Raw genomic sequence first — 18,875 nt, forward strand, 5'->3', positions numbered from 1 at the left:
TCAAAGCTCACTTCTTTTTATCGCCAAAGCACCCCGTGGAGCTGACATGCCACAGCCTGCTTGGCCCATTCACCTACAAGGCAGAACAGCAAGTCTTGAAGTCGGGAAGTGCGGGCTCTGACTCTGCTCTTCTTCTTCAAATCTCTGGGCTATTCTGGGTATTTTGTTTTCCACATAACCTTTACAGTCAGCTTGTCAATGGCATGACACACCTTGCTGGGGCTGTGTTGAATCTATAGCTGAAGTTGGGAAGAGCTGAACCCTTGACAGTACTGGGTTGTCCCATCTGTCTTAGTCCACCGGGCAGCTACAGTAAAATAGACTGGGTGGTCTGTAAACAAAGTAAGTGTCTTTCTCCTAGTTTCGGGGGATGGGAAGTCCAAGATCAGGGTGCTAGGAGATGAGATTCCTCACGGATGGTGCCCTGTGTGTGTCCTCACGTGTGAAAGGGGCAAATGAACTCCCAGCCTCTTTCATGAGGGCTTCCATCCCATTTGTGAGGGCTCTGACCTCACTCTAATCAGCCTCCCAAGGCCCCACCTCCTAACAGCATCACCTTAGGGGTTAGGTCAGCAGATGAATTGGGGGGTAGGGGGCACCTACATTGCAACCATAGCACTATCCATGAAAATGAAATCTCTCTCCATTTATCTAGATCTTCTTTATTTCATCAGAGTTTTATAGTTTTCCTCATAGAGATCTTGTATTAATTTGTTAGATTTATTCTTAAGTACTTCCGTTTGGTGTGTGCTTAAGTAAATGGTATTATGTTTTTAATTTAAAATTCCACCAGTTCATTGCTGCTATATAGGAAAGCAACTGATTTCTGTATATTAATTTTGCATCCTGCAATGTTGCTATAATTGCTGATTAGTACCAGGTTTGTCTGTTGTTATTGCTGACTCTGAGATTCTTGACAAAATCGTATCATCTGAGAACAGAAATAGTTCTATCTCCCATCACCCCATCAATATGGCTTTTATCTCCTTTTCTTGTCTTATTACATTATCTAAGACTTTCAGTAAGATGTTGAAGAGAAGCAGGAGAGGAGGCATCCCTGCCTTGTTCCCGATCTCGGAGGAAAAGCATCTAACTTCTCATTAAGTGCGGTGTTCATTGTAGGATTTTTGGAGCTTTACCAAGTTGAGGAAGTTCCCTCTATTCCTAGTTGGCTGGGAGCGTTCTTCAAATCATGAAGAGATGTGGATTTTGTGAAATGCTTTTTCTGCATCTATTCTATGATCATGGGATTTTCCTTCTTTTGCCTGTTGCTGTGATGAATTACATTAATTGATTTTTAAATGCTGAACCAGCCTGTATACCAGGAGTAAATCTCGGTTGGTCACAGTATATAACTGCCTGTTGAGAATTTTGTTGAGCACTTTTGTTTACAGTTCATAGTTTTCCTTCTCTTTGTAATGTCTTTATCTGGTTTTAGTATTAGGGTAATGCTGGCCTCATAGAATGATTGAGGATGTTTGTCCTCTGCTTGTATTTTCTGGAAGAGACTGTAGAGAACCTGTGTAATGTCTTCCTCAAATGCCTGCGAGAGTCACCCGTGAAACCATCTGGGTCTAGTGCTTTCTTTTTTAGCGGTTATTACTTACTTATTCAATGTTAGTTAATAGCTATAGGCTTGTTCAGATTATCTAGTTTTCCTTGCGTGAGTTTTCTTAGATTGTGTCTTTCAAGGAATTGGCCCATCTCAGTTATTACATTTATAGGCAGAAATTAATGATATTCTTTTATTATCCTTTAAATGTCCACAGGATCAGCAGTAATGGTCCCTCTCTAATTTCTGATATTAATAATTTGTGTCTTCTCTCTTTTTTTCTTAGTCTGGCTAGAGGTTTATCGATTTCATTGCTCTCTTTTTTTTTTTTTTTTTGAGACGGAGTCTCGCGCTGTGTCACCCAGGCTGGAGTGCAGTGGCGCGATCTCGGCTCACTGCAAGCTCCGCCTCCCAGGTTCACGCCATTCTCCTGCCTCAGCCTCCGAGTAGCTGGGACTACAGGCGCCGCCACCACGCCCGGCTAGTTTTTTGTAGTTTTAGTAGAGACGGGGTTTCACCATGTTAGCCAGGATGGTCTCGATCTCCTGACCTCGTGATCTGCCCGCCTCGGCCTCCCAAAGTGCTGGGATTACAGGTTTGAGCCACCGCGCCCGGCCTCATTGCCCTCTTTAAAGAAGCAGCTTTTGGTTTTGTTGATTTTCTCTATTGATTTCCTGTTTTCAATTCTGTTGATTTCTGTTCCAATTTTCATTATTTCTTTTCTTCTGCTTACTTGGAATTTTCTTTTCTTCTTCTAGCTTCCTAAGGTAGAAGCTTAGATAATTGATTTTAGCTCTTTCTTCCTTTGTTCTTAGCGTTTTTTCTTTTTAGCTCTTCCTTATATGCATTTGATGCTATACATTTCCCTCTAAACATTACTTGTTCTAATATCCCACGAATGTTAAGTTGTATTCACATTTTCATTTGGTTCAAAATATATTTAAATTTCTCTTGAGACTTCTTTGACTCATATGTTATTTAGATATTTGTTGTTTAATATTCAAGTATTTGGGGATTTTCCAGCTACTTTTCTGGTACTGATTTCTAGTTTAATTCCATTGTAATCTATAAGCATACTGTATATGGTTTCTATTCTTTTAAATTTGTAAAGGTGTGTTTTACGGCCCAGAATGTGATCTGTCTTAGTGAATGTTCCATGTGAGCTTGACAAAAATGTATATTCTGCTGTTACTGGATGAGGTATCCTATAAATGTCAATTAGATCAATTTGTTTGATGGTGCTGTTGAGTTAAACTATGTCTTTCCTGATTTTATGCTTGGCAGATCTGTTCATTCCTGATACAGGGTGTTGAAGTCTCATTCATCTGTTTCTCTTGGCAGTTCTACTAGTTTTCTCCTTGTGTATTCTGACACTCTGTTGTTAGGCACCTAGATATTAAGGATTGTTACGTATTTTTGGAGATCTGATCTTTTATCATTATGTAAAGACCCTCTTTACTGCTGAAAACTTTCCTAGCTCTGAAGTCTGCCCTGCCTATTCTGGTAATTTCTGATATTAATAATTTGTGTCTTTTTTTCTTAGTCTGGCTAGAGGTTTATCCATTTTATTGATTTTTTTCAAAGAACCAGCTTTTGGTTTAATTTACTTTTCTTATTCTAGTTTCCTAAGGTACAAGCTTAGATAATTGATTTTAGATCTTTCTGCTTTTCTAATATAAGCATTTGATGCTATAAATTAATATGGCTCCTCCAACTTTCTTTTGGCCCATCCAAGTTTTCCTTTGATTCATGTTAGAACAGTATACCTTCCTCCATCCCTTATCTATTAATCTTTAGGTGTTTATATAAATGGGTTTCTAGAAGACAACACATAGTTGGGTATATTTGTTTTAAATCCACTCTGACAGTCTCTGTCCTTTAATTGGTGTATTTAGACCATTCATATTTAAAAGTGGGGTGAAATATAGTTGGAGTAATATCTACTATATTTGTTTTTGTTATTTGTTGTTGTTGTTGTTTTTGAATGGAGTCTCACTCTGTAGCAGGCTGGAGTGCAGTGGCGGATCTCCATCACTGCAAGCTCCATACTCCGGGTTTCACGCCATTCTCCGGCCTCAGCCTCCCAAGTAGCTGGGACTGCAGAAACCCCTTCTCGCCAGCTAGTTTTGCGTTTCTTAGTAGAGGCAGGGGTTTCCACCGTGTGGGATGGTCTCGATCTCTGACCTTGTGATCCGCCCGTCTAGAAGCCTCCCAAAGTGCTGGGATTACAGGCTTGAGCCACCGCGCCCAGCCAATATCTACTATATTTGTAAGTTTTCTATTTATTGCCTTCGTTCTTTGTATCTTTGGGATGTCCCATTCTTTTTCTGCCTTCTCTGGCTTTTATTGGGCATTTTATACGGTGCCATTATCTCTCCTCTCTTAACACATCAGTTATACTTCTTTTAAAAAGTTTTTTAGTGGTTTCCAGTTCACAATATACATGTATAACTAATCCAAGTCCACTTTTAAATAATACTATATTCCTTAAAATGATAGTACAGGTTTCTTATAACACAGTACCCCAAATTCCTCCCTCCTGTCCTTATAACATTTCTGTTATTCATTCCACTTACCCATAAGCTGCAGTTAATCAATATATGGTTGCTGTTATTACTTTGAACAAAAGTTATCTGCTAGATCAATTAAGGGTAAGAAAAATACATTTCATTTTACCTTCACTTATTCCCTCTCTCATACTTTTTCTTTCTTTAGGTAAACCAGAGTTTCTGGGCCATATGGTATTTCCTCCTGTTGAAGAACTTCTTTTAGCATTTCTTGTAAGGCAGGTCTACTGGCAACAAATAACTTCAATTTTTTCTTATCTGACAAAGTCAATTTTCTTTACTTTTGAAGAATAATTTTTTTTTCTGAATATAGAATTCTAGGTTGATATTTTTCTTCTTATAATGCTGTAAATATTTCACACTACTCTCTTCCTTCTTGCATGGTTTCTGGGAAAAGGTCCAATGTAATTCTTATCCTTGTTCCTTTATACGTAAGCAATCACCTCGCCTATAAGGAATCTCCTGGATTCTTTCAAGATTTTCTCTTTTTTCTTTGAATTTCTGCAGTTTCAATACAAGGTGGCCAGGGGTCGACTTTCTGGCATTTATCCTGCTTGGTGTTGGCATTCACTGAGCTTTCTGGATCTGTGGTTTGGTGTCAGTTACAAGTTTGGAAAGTTCTAAACCATCACTACGTTAAATCCTCCTTCTGCTCCTTTCTTTCTACTCCTACTGGGGTTCCCTTTACAAGCTGCACCTGTTGTCGCTGTTCCACTGGTCTTGGCCATTTTCTTCTGTTTTCAAATTTATTCTCATTTCTCCTTGCTTTTCAGTTTGTGAAGTTTCTAACACCGTCCAGCTCACTGATTCTTCCCTCAGCCCATGCGCGGATGAGCCACTGCTTCCTTTCTGGTGCTGTTCCTGATTTCTAGTTTTCTTTTTGAGTCCTTCTCAGAGCCTTGAGCCCCCAGCCTGACCCTTGAGCCCAACTGCCCAGCCCGGCGAGGCCCCAGCCTGATCCCTGGGCCTGACCCCCGAGCCCAACTCCCCAGCCTGACCCCCCAGTCCGAGGGCCCCGCACTGCTCTGAGCATCAGCAGCAACATCTGCCATGCGGGGCACTGAGAACATCATCAGCATCCACACGCCTCCTGCGACCGCACACCTCCCGCATTCATGTCTCCCGCGACCACACGTCTCCAGTGTCCGCACGCCTTCCTGACACACCACACGCTCAGGACGCACTCGCTGCCCACTCCTCACGTTGTTCTTGTTAGTCTGGCCACATGGAGGGCCCTGGGGAAAGTTCTGCGAGAGTGAAGTGTGCATCTCACGTAGAGTTTTAAATACACTGTAGGGTCACCAGGCACTTCACGACTGATTTAACTTGGTAGTAAAACAGGTATTCAAATGGCTACTGAGAAACAGAAAAGTTATGCAGATCTGCAGCACGGTGAAGCCTGACACACAAGCTCCTTGGTTGCAGCTTCCTGCGGCACATGCTGCGTCTGAGCGCCCTCTCTCCCCACTCTCGCCGGCCGCTCCGTGCCTGCGCACACAGCACGCAGGTGCCCTGTCTCCTGAAACGCAGTGAAGAGCGCCACCGGCCGGCTCCTGCGATTCTGTGTGGCCGATCCTGCCACGGGCCTTGTAGGAGGGCTCGGATGCTAGAATGGGGAAGGATCTGAATGTGGAAGGATCTGAAGATCTTCAGGTAACAGGGCAGTGAGAAATCAATCTGCCAGCCAGAATCTTGCTCTCATCATCAATGAAATCGCCACTCGAGCAACTGAGATGAGACTGCTGCGCAATTTCACATGAGGCGCTCCGTCTCCCGGGGGAGCACAAACACGGAATCTGAGCGAAATGATATCGTTTGTGGCTCCAGTTACCACAGCGTGCAGGTACTTCACATGGGTGTGATCTGCTCTGGAGGCTGCGGGGGTTCCGAGGACTCACACACAGCAGGAAACGACAAGCATCAGACAGGAAGTCATGGCACAAACACCCCCAGGCCGTGTGGAGCACGCAGGGAAGCCCCACACCCAGCCTAGGTCACATACCTGCCCCCAACAAAGAAATGAACAGGAGGGGACAGCTCGTGTCAGTGGAGCGTCTCAGGGCAAGTCTTTTCCGTGAAGACACACAGCATATGACCATCAAACAGGGACACTGCTCACGGCACGGAGGACTGTCCCTGCCTGTTCTTATTTCTGAAACATGCAACCCTCTTATTCGCGTTTCATTTTCTCACACTGGAGGGGAACACAGAAACAAACTATTCCTTCCTCTTAACACTAGGAAAGCCAGGTCCCCACCAGAGCCTTGCCAGGGAGCCAGTGTGGGACGGCCACGGGGTCTCAAGACCAGGTCCAGGAGGCCCCTGGAGTGACCTCTGGCCAGTGGCTCAAGACACCCAGCCCACAGTGGCCATTCACGGAGACAGGGCAGGAGGGGCCTGGGGAAGCCAGACACCAGGAGGGGTGAGCGCCGAGACAAAATCCCAGAAGACGGCATGCAGTCTTACCTTTAAAGTCAAATTGGTAGATGTTTTTTAAGGATTCATGAAGAAAATAAAAGCTTCCTAGTGCCTGTAGAGCAAAAAGAGAAATCAAATGAGAGACTGGTGCTAGGAATATTTCTAAAGCATCGTTTTTAACAATAAATAAAAGCTCTTTTAAACTAGCTAGGGCAAGAGTTTAACCAGTTGTAATTTAATCACAATTACTGAGGCACAAGACGTCAAGCAGAGGAAACCTGCGAACACCCAAACTCCACCAAGCTCCAAGCACGCGGTGAGCCGTGCAGCCAGTGCTGGCTCCAGCAGGGGCGCAGGTCCCGCAGGCTGGGCATTGAGTGGACCAGACCCTTCCCAGCACTGATGCTCAGCTTCGTCCCGGGGCCCCCAACCATCAGCTCCACTGCGCCCAGCCCCACCCTGCCCCATCGCTCCAGGAGCCGCCAGTGTCTCCCACTCACAAATTAGCCAGACAGGTGCAGAGCACAGGGGCCCCTGCTCTCCACACCAGAGAAGGCAAAAGTACGGGGCCGGGTGCCACAGGGCTGGGTCAATGGACACTACACAGACAGTGACTTGTTGATCCGAACTTCAGGTTTCACGTCGTATTTTCTACAAGTGAACCTGTGTCTACGTGCAGCAGTGTGTTCATATTGACGTGTATATTATTTCTGTGTATTTTTTTCTTTTGCTAAATCTGGCAACCCCAACACGGGGCCTGGTGCAACTCTGGGGTGATCAGAATATTCTACACTGGGTTGCAGTGGTTGCCTTTGTCAAAACTCACTAAATTATACCCCAAACAGGGCGAATCTCACCGTCTATACATTAGACCTTTATAAACCTGACTTAACAAACAAATCTATCTCATAGGAGATAGCTGTGTGCCCTGAGCGGGTGGCAGGTGCTGGGACAAAGCAGGGGAGAGTTTGAAGGGGCAGTGCCAGGTGGGCCAGAGAGGAGGGCACATGGGCACAGCTGCAGATGGAGGGCAGGGGCTGCCCGCAGGGAGCCCAACTGTGACCATGTCACACAGGACCTCCTGCAGCGAAGAGACTCTTAGCCACTGGGGGCTCTAACCCCAACTCTGCACTCCGAACAGGGCCTGTCCTCAGAGAGCTGAAAGCACAGGGTGCCGTGCATCCCTCACTGTCTCTGTGTGAGCCTGTGGGCAACACAAGGGCAACACCCGAGCATCACCTCATTCTAAGGCTTCACTTGTACACTCGTGCACAGTCATGTCCACACATGCACACCACACACTTGCACACACTCACACTAACGCACTCATACACACTCGTGCAGTCACGTCCACACATGCACACCACACGCTTGCACACACACACTAACGCACTCATACACACTCGTGCACATACTTGTGTACACTCACACACTTGTGCACACGCACTCAGGCACTCGCACAACTTGCACACATACACTTATGCCCACACAGGCACTTGCTCACATGCACTTACATGCACACGCACTCATGCACTCACATGTGCTTGCTCACACCCTTGCACACGCACACACATGCACTAACATGCACACTCACATGCACTTACACTTGCAGTCATGCACTCACACTTGTGCACATACGCACTCATGCACACACACACTTGGTCACACACACGAACTCATTTGTCACGTGTACTTACACTCACACACTTGCACACGCACACACTCATGCACTCTTGCTTTGTTTTGGGCAGAACCATGACCCCACAACCCTGCAGTTCTGAGCGCCCCAGCATGGACCTCCTGCTGAGATGCTGTCCTGCGGGGCTGCAGGGCTATTGTCTCTCTGAGAAAGACAAAGGCAATGCTTGAGCATCACCTAATTCCAAGGCCCAAGCTAAACGTCCCACACACTTCGGGCTCTGCAGTTCCCAGGGAACTGCTGCTCCCTCCCTGACGACTGGTCCTGGGGTGGTTGTCCTGGGGGCAGGGCTGTAGGAAGGTGCACCACACTGGGGTGTCAGGAGGTCGTTGCTCCCGCAGAGGCGTAGGGCGCTGGGCACAGTGCGTAGTGAGGGGACCTATGTTCTGGGCCTGCTGAGGGCCAAGCGTGCCAGTAACTATGGCCAGGTCCCTGTCCGCAGCCCCCTGGGCCCCTGGGTCAGCTCTCTGGGACCTGTTAGGCCGTCTCTGGTTTGATGCCGACCCCACAACATGGGAAGCTCCCTGGAGGCTGTGCAGCTCCTGCTCCTAGGGCGTGTGCAGCACACAGCGGGCCAGGGTGATGGTCCTGCTCCCCGGGAAGCTGGCCACATGGACACCTCACCAGAAAACAGTGTTTCACCTTGAGGATGACACAGCTGTCCTCTGACAGAACACACTTCAAGGAGTGCATTTAAACTCCTAAAAAGAGAGGCCAGCTGGCAAGCCTGAGCCCCGTGCACTGAAGCCATGGTGGCCTCTGCCTCCTGTCTCTGCTGTGCCTGACTGGGAAGGGGACATGCCCAGAGGGAAGAGCAGGGACACGTGCTGCCTCCACCCGGCACGGGTGGCAGGTGCGAGTACACACACACACGTGCACATTCCTGAGTGCCAGACCTCAGTGGGAGAACCCAAAGCTGTGGGGCAGCCATGGGCCTCCCAGCCCTGCATCCTGGCCACCACCCAGATGGGAGCCCCCAGGCTAGCCGACAGATGACAGGGCCCTTCTGTTTGGGGGACAGGGATGAAGGACACCCGAGGGGGACGCAGTGCAGTTCCTCTCCTCTTGCAGGTGGGTCTAGGGCACAGCAGGCAGCGTCTCTGCCTCCACAGGGAAGCCAGGAGGTGGCAGAACCTGTGTGCCTGACATGGGGCTCTGTCCTCGGGCCCTCTCTGGTCCCTGGCCCCAGGCCACATGCCCTGCTGAGCTGCCGCTGGGTCCAGAAGGCTGCGCATGGCTATGATGCACTCGGCTGTGACATGGACACTGCTCAACTGACCTGCTATTTCATTAGGCATCTGCTGTGAACCTGTTCAGAACCCAGGGAACTGAGCCACCTTTACAGCAGGTCTTACAAACAGCCAGTGTTGGCCGGGCTCAGTGGCTCACGCCTGTAATCCCAGCACTTTGTGGGGGCGAGGTGGGCGGATCACCTGAGGTCACCAGTTCAAGACCAGCCTGGCCAACATGGTGAAATCCCGTCTTTACTAAACGTACAAAAATCAGCCAGGCACGGTGACATGTGCCTGTAATCCCAGCTACTTGGGAGGCTGAGGCAGGAGAATCGCTTGAACCTGGGAGGCAGAGGTTGCAGTGAGCCGAGATTGTGCCACTGCACTCCAGCCTGGGTGACAAGGCGAGACTCCGTCTGAAAAAAATAGAAAATTAAAATTAAAAAGCCAGTGTTCATCATTTTCTTTGGCAAAATAGAGTTTCAGCACAGAGCTAAGACAGAAAACTGTAGGCCTGTGCCCCATGGATGAGACTTAACGTCTCCTCCGCCGACATCAGCCCTTCTTTATAGAAGATATCCCTTCATTTGTTTCAGATAAAGAAAGCACTCTGAAAAAACATAATAAATGTCACTGCAAACATTTAAACCATTACCTCATTGAATGTGATAAAGCTAACAGAATATTATAAAGTTAGCAACAAATAAGTGAAAAATAAATTGCCAATGCAGGGATAGAAACTGCAATTCATAGTCAGAAAATCCATAATTAGCTCTAATGAACATTTAAAGTCAAAGTTCAACCCAACTTTTTCGGTGTTTACCCTGTCCCATCAATACGGTTCAGGGCACCCATTTATCACAAACCCAGGACATCAGGCCAGGAGCGTGTATCACAAACCCAGGACATTGGGCCAGGAGCGTGTATCACAAAACCAGGACATTGGGCCAGGAGCGTGTCCGGGGCTCGCCGACAGGAAGCCCCCAGCTCACCCAGGCCTCTGACCACAGTACTTGTCAAGAGTATGTCTGTCTCATCTGAGAACAATGACTCCTTGCCTCTTGCTAAAAACAATTAAAATACTTTTTACATATTTATAAACAAGACTATCAAGAGTGCTCATTAATTCTGCATTAGTGAAATGCAGCCATTGGCTGTGAGGCTTCTGCTAGGACTGCAGACATGGGCAGGAGCCCTCCATCCCCCAGAGGCCACGGCACAGCCGGGAAGTGGCCTCCGCTGGACAAAGCCAAGCCCCTGGGGCACCGAAAAGTAGATCCGGTGCAGGCCACACAGGAGATCCAGACCCCGGCTAACCTGGGCCCTGGCTGGGGCTGCAATGGTGGGACCCGAGTCTCTGAAGGCAGCCTGGGAGCTAATGGGCAACGGAAGCTCCAGTCACCACCCATCAGGCTTCCACACCAACTGGCGACCAAGGCGCAACAAACCCCGCGTACCATGGAGGTTCAGTGCCTCTCACGGGGCGGCTAGTGAAGATGGAGTATTTGCAAATGCTATTAAAACAAGCTCTCTACTTCAATTGGAGTCCGGTAATATGATAAATGGCCACACCGTGTCACTTAGCTTGATTTCGGGAGCTGAGTTCTGATAGCAGGCCCACTTTGCAAACAGCCAGCTCAGGGCGGGAGCAGACCACTTCTCACACATTCGGAAAGAACAACGTGTCCCGGAGGCACTGTGCAATCACAAAGCCCGTGTTTGTTGAGCGGGGTCCCACCTCCTAGACGAAGCCGCCGGCTCGAAGGCTCGAAGGCTCGGGATGACTCAGGCCGGGGCAGAGGCTGACAAGGCAGCAACACAAAGCTGCCATTGGAAATGCCTCTATCACTTTTTATTTGCAAACAAGTCAGATGGCTGGTAATTTATCATTTCCGTAATCAGGTGAACGACCAAAGCACACATCATTAACCTGGTCTTCTGCACCCAGCTCCCTCGTGCACGAAACAGAGCACATTCCTAAAATGTCAGTCACACAGACCCCGCAGTAAGGGACACACAGGAGCACGCGCTCTGCTCAAGGCAGAAGGGGGAAACGCACAAGCAGTGTCCACGTGAGGCCCCAGGTGGCAACAGGGCCCTTCTCCTGTGCTGGTTCCAACCGTGTCGCGGGCATGACCACAGGTGCCAGCTCCCCGTGCGCCCCAGGGGGATCTCCGTGGAGCCCGTTGCTGCGTTCTGCCACTGGGAAGGGAAAAAGTGTTGGGGTAGGAGGTCACAGTCCATGGCCCAGGGGAGCCCTGACTAAGGCCGACTGTGCTTATCAACAGCGACTCAGGAAAGAGAGTGGCAGCGTTTGGTGGCTCCCATTTCACTCTGAGACACATTTTGTTATTTCTACGGATAAAGTGTTTTCACCTCCAGTTTTTTTTTTTTTTTTTAAATGAAAAAAATCTAGGAGCAGAAAGAAAAACTTCATAAGATATTATTGGTAACTAGTCTTCAGGTCTGCAACAAAACAGATAAGTTCATTTGTTTTAAATGAGAGTTGAGAGATTACCAAATCTGAGTCCCCTCATGCGCAGCCCACTCCTTCCCCAGCTGCGAGGACCAGGACCCCAGATGAAGGGCATGGCCTTGTGCAGGAGCCTAGGGGCACGCGACCATGCTCACCTGGGCTCTGACACCCTGCAAGGGGAGGGCCAGCAGCAAACATCTGTGCTCTCTGAGAACAAAGCTGAGGACATCAGAGGCCAAACCTGATGCTCCGTCCTCATTAGGGTAAAAGCACCTGCCCGAGCTGAGACAGGCATGTGGTTCCCAGCCTGATCTTTCAGACATTTCCTCTGCCCTTGTAATACAGGAGAAATGAGAAGACACTCAGGCTCACAGTGACTAATAAGTGACTGAAGACATGAGCCACTGGGACACGCCAGGTCTTGTGAACTTACAACCCACACCATCGCGACAATTTCGCATAGAATCGCTCTTTGCCTGCCTGTCTGCGGTGCCGTGCTGGATGTGACCAGATCATATGCACTGAACGATACGTCGCGTCGATCTGCCTGCGTTAACGCGCCGTGCGCACGCAGGATCATTGTTACGATCCGCATGCACTGGAGCGTCGTTCGATGCCCTGTGCTGCGCCATTGCGCGGATGTGTGTGACCCACGTCAATATTTCTGGGCAATGCATCGATGTCTGCCTGCGTTAACGCCGTGATGCGCACGGATGTCGCGATGACCAAATCATATTTTCTGAACATGCATCGATTGATACTGCTGCGGCGTTACTTGCGCCAAATGCGCACGGATCGTGCATGACCCACGTTCATTATGCCTGGCAATGCATCCGTCGATACTGCCGTTTTGCCATTGCCGCAGCCAGCCCGATCCATATCTTTTCTGAACATCGTGTGTGCCTGCGTTACCGCCATGCGCGGATGTCGCGTGCCACGATCCGTATGCGCCAGACGCGCATCGGTCAATGCCGCGCCTGCGTTGCGCCAGTGCGCACCGGATGTTACAGTAATGACCCACGTCCATGCACTGGGCAATGCAGTACATGATAACGCACCTGCGTTACGCCGTACCGGATGTGCGTAAGCCCACGTCATATGCCTGGGCAATACATCGATGATACCTGCGTTTTTACCAAATGCGCACGGATGTGTGACCCCGTCCGTATGCTTGCCTGGGCAATGCGTACATGATGCACGTACGTACACGCCGTGCGCACCAGGTGTTGTAGCCCACGGTCGTATGCCTGGCAATGCATGCATGATACGCACCTGCGATTGCCTGCCATTATAACGGATGTTACGCCAGCCCACATCCATAACGCAATACATCACGTGTGCTGCCAATGCCGCATGTCGTACGCGACCCACGTCCGTATGCACACTGAACTATCGTTCGGTACGCGTGCTGCCAATGCTGCCTGGATGTGACCACGTCATGCGCTTTCGTTTTATCCGTGCGCAGTACCCATGCGCGCACCGGATCTTGCATGACCACGGATCGTAATGCGCTCTGGGCATTTTGTGCATCAATGCTGCCTGGGTGCCGCCGTGCGCATGTGTTGCGCCAGCCCGATCCGTATGCCTTTCTCAGACGTAATGTGTTTTACGTATTGCCGCCGTGCGCACCGGATCATTGACCACATCCATCATGCCTGGGCGTCGTTGATACCTTTGTGCATGCGCCGATGCCTGGGATGTTGCATACGTTCATGCACTGCATGCGTCGGTGATGCCTGCGTGCCGCCCATTGCGCACGCATAACCGATCCGTATGCGCTCAAGACGTCGCGTTGAAACTTTTAAGTTTTTTTTCCGTGCACCTGGACGTTGGCGTGACCACGTCCATGCACTTCCTGGGCAATGCAATCACGCACATACACATACACACCCATGCACACAATTTGTACATTCATATACACTACAAACATACATACATAATACACACATACACTTACACCATGCACACAGATGTACGTAACCCACATCCATATACACTACAAACATACATACATAATACACACATACACATACAAGCATACACCTGCAGACATCCATATGTCCATATACACACGTGGAAAGCACACACAGACCTCTCTCAGAGACGCTGGAGTTCTCAGGAGACGGGCATGAGAATACAACGGCAGGACCTCTGAAAATACCAACTGAAAATGATCCGAATGCTTAACGTGCAAATGGGTAAATCGAATTTGAAATATCCTATGATAGAATCAGATACAGCAAAGAAAATAAACAGATCAGAGTTACAACCAAAAACACAGGTGGATTTCACAAAGGACGCTGAGAAAGAGGAAAGTTCCTCAAGCGTTCCCTGGCGTGATACCAAGATCAAGACATGGTCAAAAAGAGTGAAACAAACAAATTAAAAACCGCGACACTACGATCACATTCAGAAGGCAGTGAAAGGATGAGCACAGAATTCTGCGCAGTGGTTATCTGCGAGGGTGGGTGACAGGCTGGGGGGTGGGCTTGGGCAGGTGCACACAGGAAGATGGAAGGGCATGCTGGGACTTCAGAGGTGGTTGCCATTTATATTAAGAATAATAAAATAATGAGGGAAGAATGAATCAGTGATTGGCTGTGCCTGGGCCAAGGAGGACAGCACGGCACAGCACGAGCAGAGGACTGCACAGCCCCGGTTCTGCCCTGGTGTCCATCAGGAGGCAGAGAAGCCCAGCCCAGCCCAGGCCCAAACGATGGCAGGTGTGCTGGGAATGGGCTCTGCAGCCCACCCGTGGCCACAGTCCTCTCCCTCTGAGAGGTGACCACCATCCTGAATGGTGCTGAACAGAAGTAACAGGCAAGATGGCAGGGCATGGCCTCGGCATGGAACTCTCATCAACGCTAGCTCATCCATCTCACCTTTGGAAGCTTTTCCCCCAAAGTTATATTTTAGTTTATTCTGAATGCTACATAATAATTCACCATATAAAAATACTGTAATTTGGCCAGGCACAGTGGCTCATACATATAATCCTAACACTTTGGGAGGCCACAGTAGGTAGATCACTTGAGGTCAGGAGTTTGAGACCAGCCTAGCCAACATGGCGGAACCCCATCTCTACTAAAAATACAACAATGAGCCAGGCGTGATGGCGCGTGCTTGTAATCCCAGCTACTCGGGGGGCTGAGGCTAGAGAATCACTTGAACCTGGGAGGCAAAGGTTGCAGTGAGCCGAGATCGCGCCACTGCACTCCAGCCTGGGCAACAGAGCAAGTGAGATTTTTGTCTCAAACAAACAAACAAAACCCTGTAATTTATCCATTTCTCTGTTGCACATAAAGACTACTTCCAATTATTTGAGTATTATAATTGATGCTATAATAGTCTTTCCTGCATGGTGTTACTGAGCAGGTGTGTCAGAGATAACAAGCACCTGGGTACACGGGTACCGAGTGTTCACACATACTATGCAGGAGGATTTGCTGGGTCACTGCAGACACAGGAGGATTTGCTGGGTCACCGCAGACATACACCCTCCACATAGGGTAATACACACATGTACACATGAATTAAACATGCATGCATATGTATATAACAGCCTTGCTGGGTCACTGCAGACATGTGCCCTCCACATAGGATAACACACACGTGTACACGTGGATTAAACGTGTGTGCATATGTATATAATACACAGATGGCCTTCCCGCAGACACATGCCCTCCCAGGCATCACTACATTGCCCCCTCCCATTGCCATGGCGACCCCCCAGTGGTCTCATCCGGGCAGTGCCCACGTTCCACATCCTTGCCATGGCCCAGTGCCAGCCTCTAGTTTTTGCCAACTAGAGAGGTGTGAAATCAGACCTTATTGTTTTAATTTGCATCTTCATTACACTAGCATAGTTGGGCATCTCTTCATCGACATGTGTGGCTGTAGTAAAATGCACACAGTGTAAACTTTACCATTGTACCCACCTTCAGGTGTATAGGTCAGTGGCATGCAGTCCGCACCTAACGAACACCTGCAGCCATCACACCATCCATCTCCAGGACGCTGTCCACCTTCCCAACTGACCATCTCCAGGATGCCGTCCACTTTCCCAACAGACCATCTCCAGGACGCTGTCCACCTTACCAACTGAAACTGTTCCCATCCAGCAACAGCTCCCGTCACACCATCTCCAGGACGCTGTCCACCTTCCCAGCTGAGACTGTTCCCGACCAGCAACAGCTCCCGTCACACCATCCGTCTCCGGGACGCTGTCCACCTTCCCAGCTGAGACTGTTCCCTTCTCGCACTCAGCAACAGCTCCCATCACCATCCGCCTCCCTCGACGCTGTCCACCTTCCCAGCTGAGACTGTTCCCGACCAGCAACAACTCCCTTCCCGCTCTCCCCCAGCCCCTGGCAACCAGGCATTGTACTTTCTGTCTCCGTGACTTTGACTAATCCGAGTACCTCATGTAAGTGGGATCATACCGTATTTGTCTTTTTGTGACAGGCTTACTTCATTTGGCATAATGTCCTCAAAGTTCCTCCACCATGTTGTAGCGGCTGCCAGAATTTCCTTCCTTTTTGAGGGTGGGTCATAGTCCATGGTACTGCTTCTGCATTTTGCTGTTGTGAATAACACCGCTTTGAATATGGATGTGCAAATATCTGCCGGAGACTGCTCTCATTTACTTGGGATCTGTACCCAGAAGTGGGACTGCTGAATCAGATGGGAATTCTATTTTTAACTTTTTGAATAATCACCTCAATGTTCACAGTGGCTGCCCCCTGGCATATTTCCACCGACGTGCACAAAGGTTCCAACCCCCTCCCATCCTCACCAGCACCTGCTATTTTCTGTGCTTTTTGACAATAGCCACCTTTTAAACTGACAAATGAAAATGGCAGTTTGGATCTGCATCTCCCTAAGGGTTCGTGGAGCTGGGCGCTTTTTCGTGTGCTTGTCGGCCTTCTCCACGTCGTCCTTGGAGGGAAGATGCTTATTCAAACCCCTTTCTGACTCAGGTTGGTTTTTGTGGTTGCTGTTGTTGAGTTTTAGGAGATCTCTATATATTCTGGATAGTAATTCCTTATCAGATTTATGATTTGCAAATATTTTCTCCCATTCCATGGTTGCCTTTTTACTCTGTTGACATTGTCTTTGGCTGTACAAAGTGGTTGTGCTTAGTCTAATGAAGTCCGATTTGTCTCTTTTTTCTTTTGCTGCCTATGCCTATGGTGCTGCCTCTGAGAAATCACTGCCAAATCCAACGTCGTGAAGGGTCTGGCCCATGTTTTCTTCTAAAAGTTTTATGGTTTTAGGTTTCTGACTCATTTTGAGTTAACTTTGTACATGATGTAATGTGAGGGGCCAACTTCAATTCTTCTGTGGCTGTGGTACTGGCGCCGCTCCTAAAAGCACCACTGCCTGAGGCTGTCCTCCCACGGGAATGCGCCAGACCTGCCCTCTCCCACGGAATGCTCCTCGAGACCGCCCTCCCACGGGACGCGCCGACCTGCTCCCTCCCACGGAATGCTCTCGCACCTGCCCTCTCCCACGGAATGCGCTCGCACCTGCCCTCTCCCACGGAATGCTCTCGCACCCTTGTCAGAGGTCACCTGGCTGCCCAGGCAGGGTGGGTCCTGGCTGTCTCCTCTGCTCCACTGTCTGTGTGCCTGCTGCATCTCTTTTTAAGATTATTGGCAATTTAAGTTTCTTCTGTGAACTCTTCGTATCCTTTGCCCATTTTCCTGTCTCATTTTGTAGATTTTTAATTTTTTAAATATAATCCAGAATTATTTGTCTCATCACCTTCTCATGCCCTCCCCTCTCCTCCAAACTCTGTTACTTCCGGGCTACGAGACACCACATTCTCCTTCCCTGGATCTCCTCCTACCACTTGGGAAGAACAGCACTCTGGATCTGCTCAGGGTACCCTATGAACTCTTCCCCTCCACCTCTTCCTCCCGCTGGGGTGGCCCATCTGTCCCATCTTCCAGCGGGCAGCTCTTGTGTACACAGCATGGAGCCTCCTAAAGGCCAGCCTCCCGGCCTGGTGGCTACACAGTCCCCAGTTGGGTCTCTCGTGACAAGTCCGACCTTTCAGGACTCGGGACCTACCCCACCCTCACCCTCCTCCAGCTCCCACGGGAAACCACGGATCTCTCCAGATTCCTCCGGCATCTTGTCCATATGCCTCCCCCAAACATCCCTTCCTTCCACAGGTTCTACAGAGGACAGGACCCTGTCCGTCTCTAGCCTTCCACGTGTCTGCACTGCCGCACACCCACCTTCCTCATCTCCCTGTGGGGCCCCCGCCTCTTCCACAGCTGTGGCCCCCTCAGTCTCTTCTCTGCTGGGCACCAGGGTGGCCTTTTCCACATGCACCTCTGGGCCCGCCGCTACACCTCCTCCCAGCCACGTCCCGCCCGCCGCTGTACCTCCTCCCAGCCACGTCCTGCAGGGCGGCCTCCCCAGCTGTCCTCTGGCCCTCACACACCCAGCTGACAGAGCTCCAGCCCCACTGGCCATCTGGGCCTGAGGAGACCGCGCCCTTCTGTCAGGAGGGTACTTCTGCGGCCTCCCCCCTTTCCAGCTTCTCACATGAACCCCCTGCTGCTTCAGGTCTCTGTGGAAATGCTGCCTCCTCCAAGCAGTCCTCTTGATTGCCTGCTCCGGGCAGAGGCTTGGCAGCCCCAGTCCCCAGCCTTCCCTTCAAGGCGCTGCACATTCCAGTACTCACCGGTTTCCTCATCTGAATTATTTTAGGGAAGGAAAACCCCTGAGGGCAGGCATGTGGCCTGGGCACCTCTGAGTCCTCCACCACAATGCCCAGGTCAGGGCAGGCAGGAATTCCACGGCTCCCGGGCAATGAGAGACGCACCACACCCTCTGGGTGCCCAGCTGAGCAGCAGCAGCTCAGGAACGCCAGACAGAACCCTCAGCTCAGGTTTCAAAGCACAACCCAAAGCACAGG

General features: G+C 49.6%; 1 protein-coding gene across 1 annotated transcript in view; it reads right to left on the reverse strand.

The window, feature by feature from the left end:
* The window catches only part of INPP5A (inositol polyphosphate-5-phosphatase A), a 242,946-nt gene that overhangs the window by 80,289 nt on the left and 143,782 nt on the right, over positions 1-18,875 (reverse strand). The window contains exon 5 of the mRNA XM_017944467.2: positions 6,586-6,649. Coding sequence (XP_017799956.1) covers positions 6,586-6,649 — 64 coding nt within the window. The remainder of the gene's footprint in view (positions 1-6,585; positions 6,650-18,875) is intronic.

Source organism: Papio anubis, chromosome 11 (genome assembly GCF_008728515.1).
Source record: "Papio anubis isolate 15944 chromosome 11, Panubis1.0, whole genome shotgun sequence".
Classification (NCBI taxonomy): domain Eukaryota; kingdom Metazoa; phylum Chordata; class Mammalia; order Primates; family Cercopithecidae; genus Papio; species Papio anubis.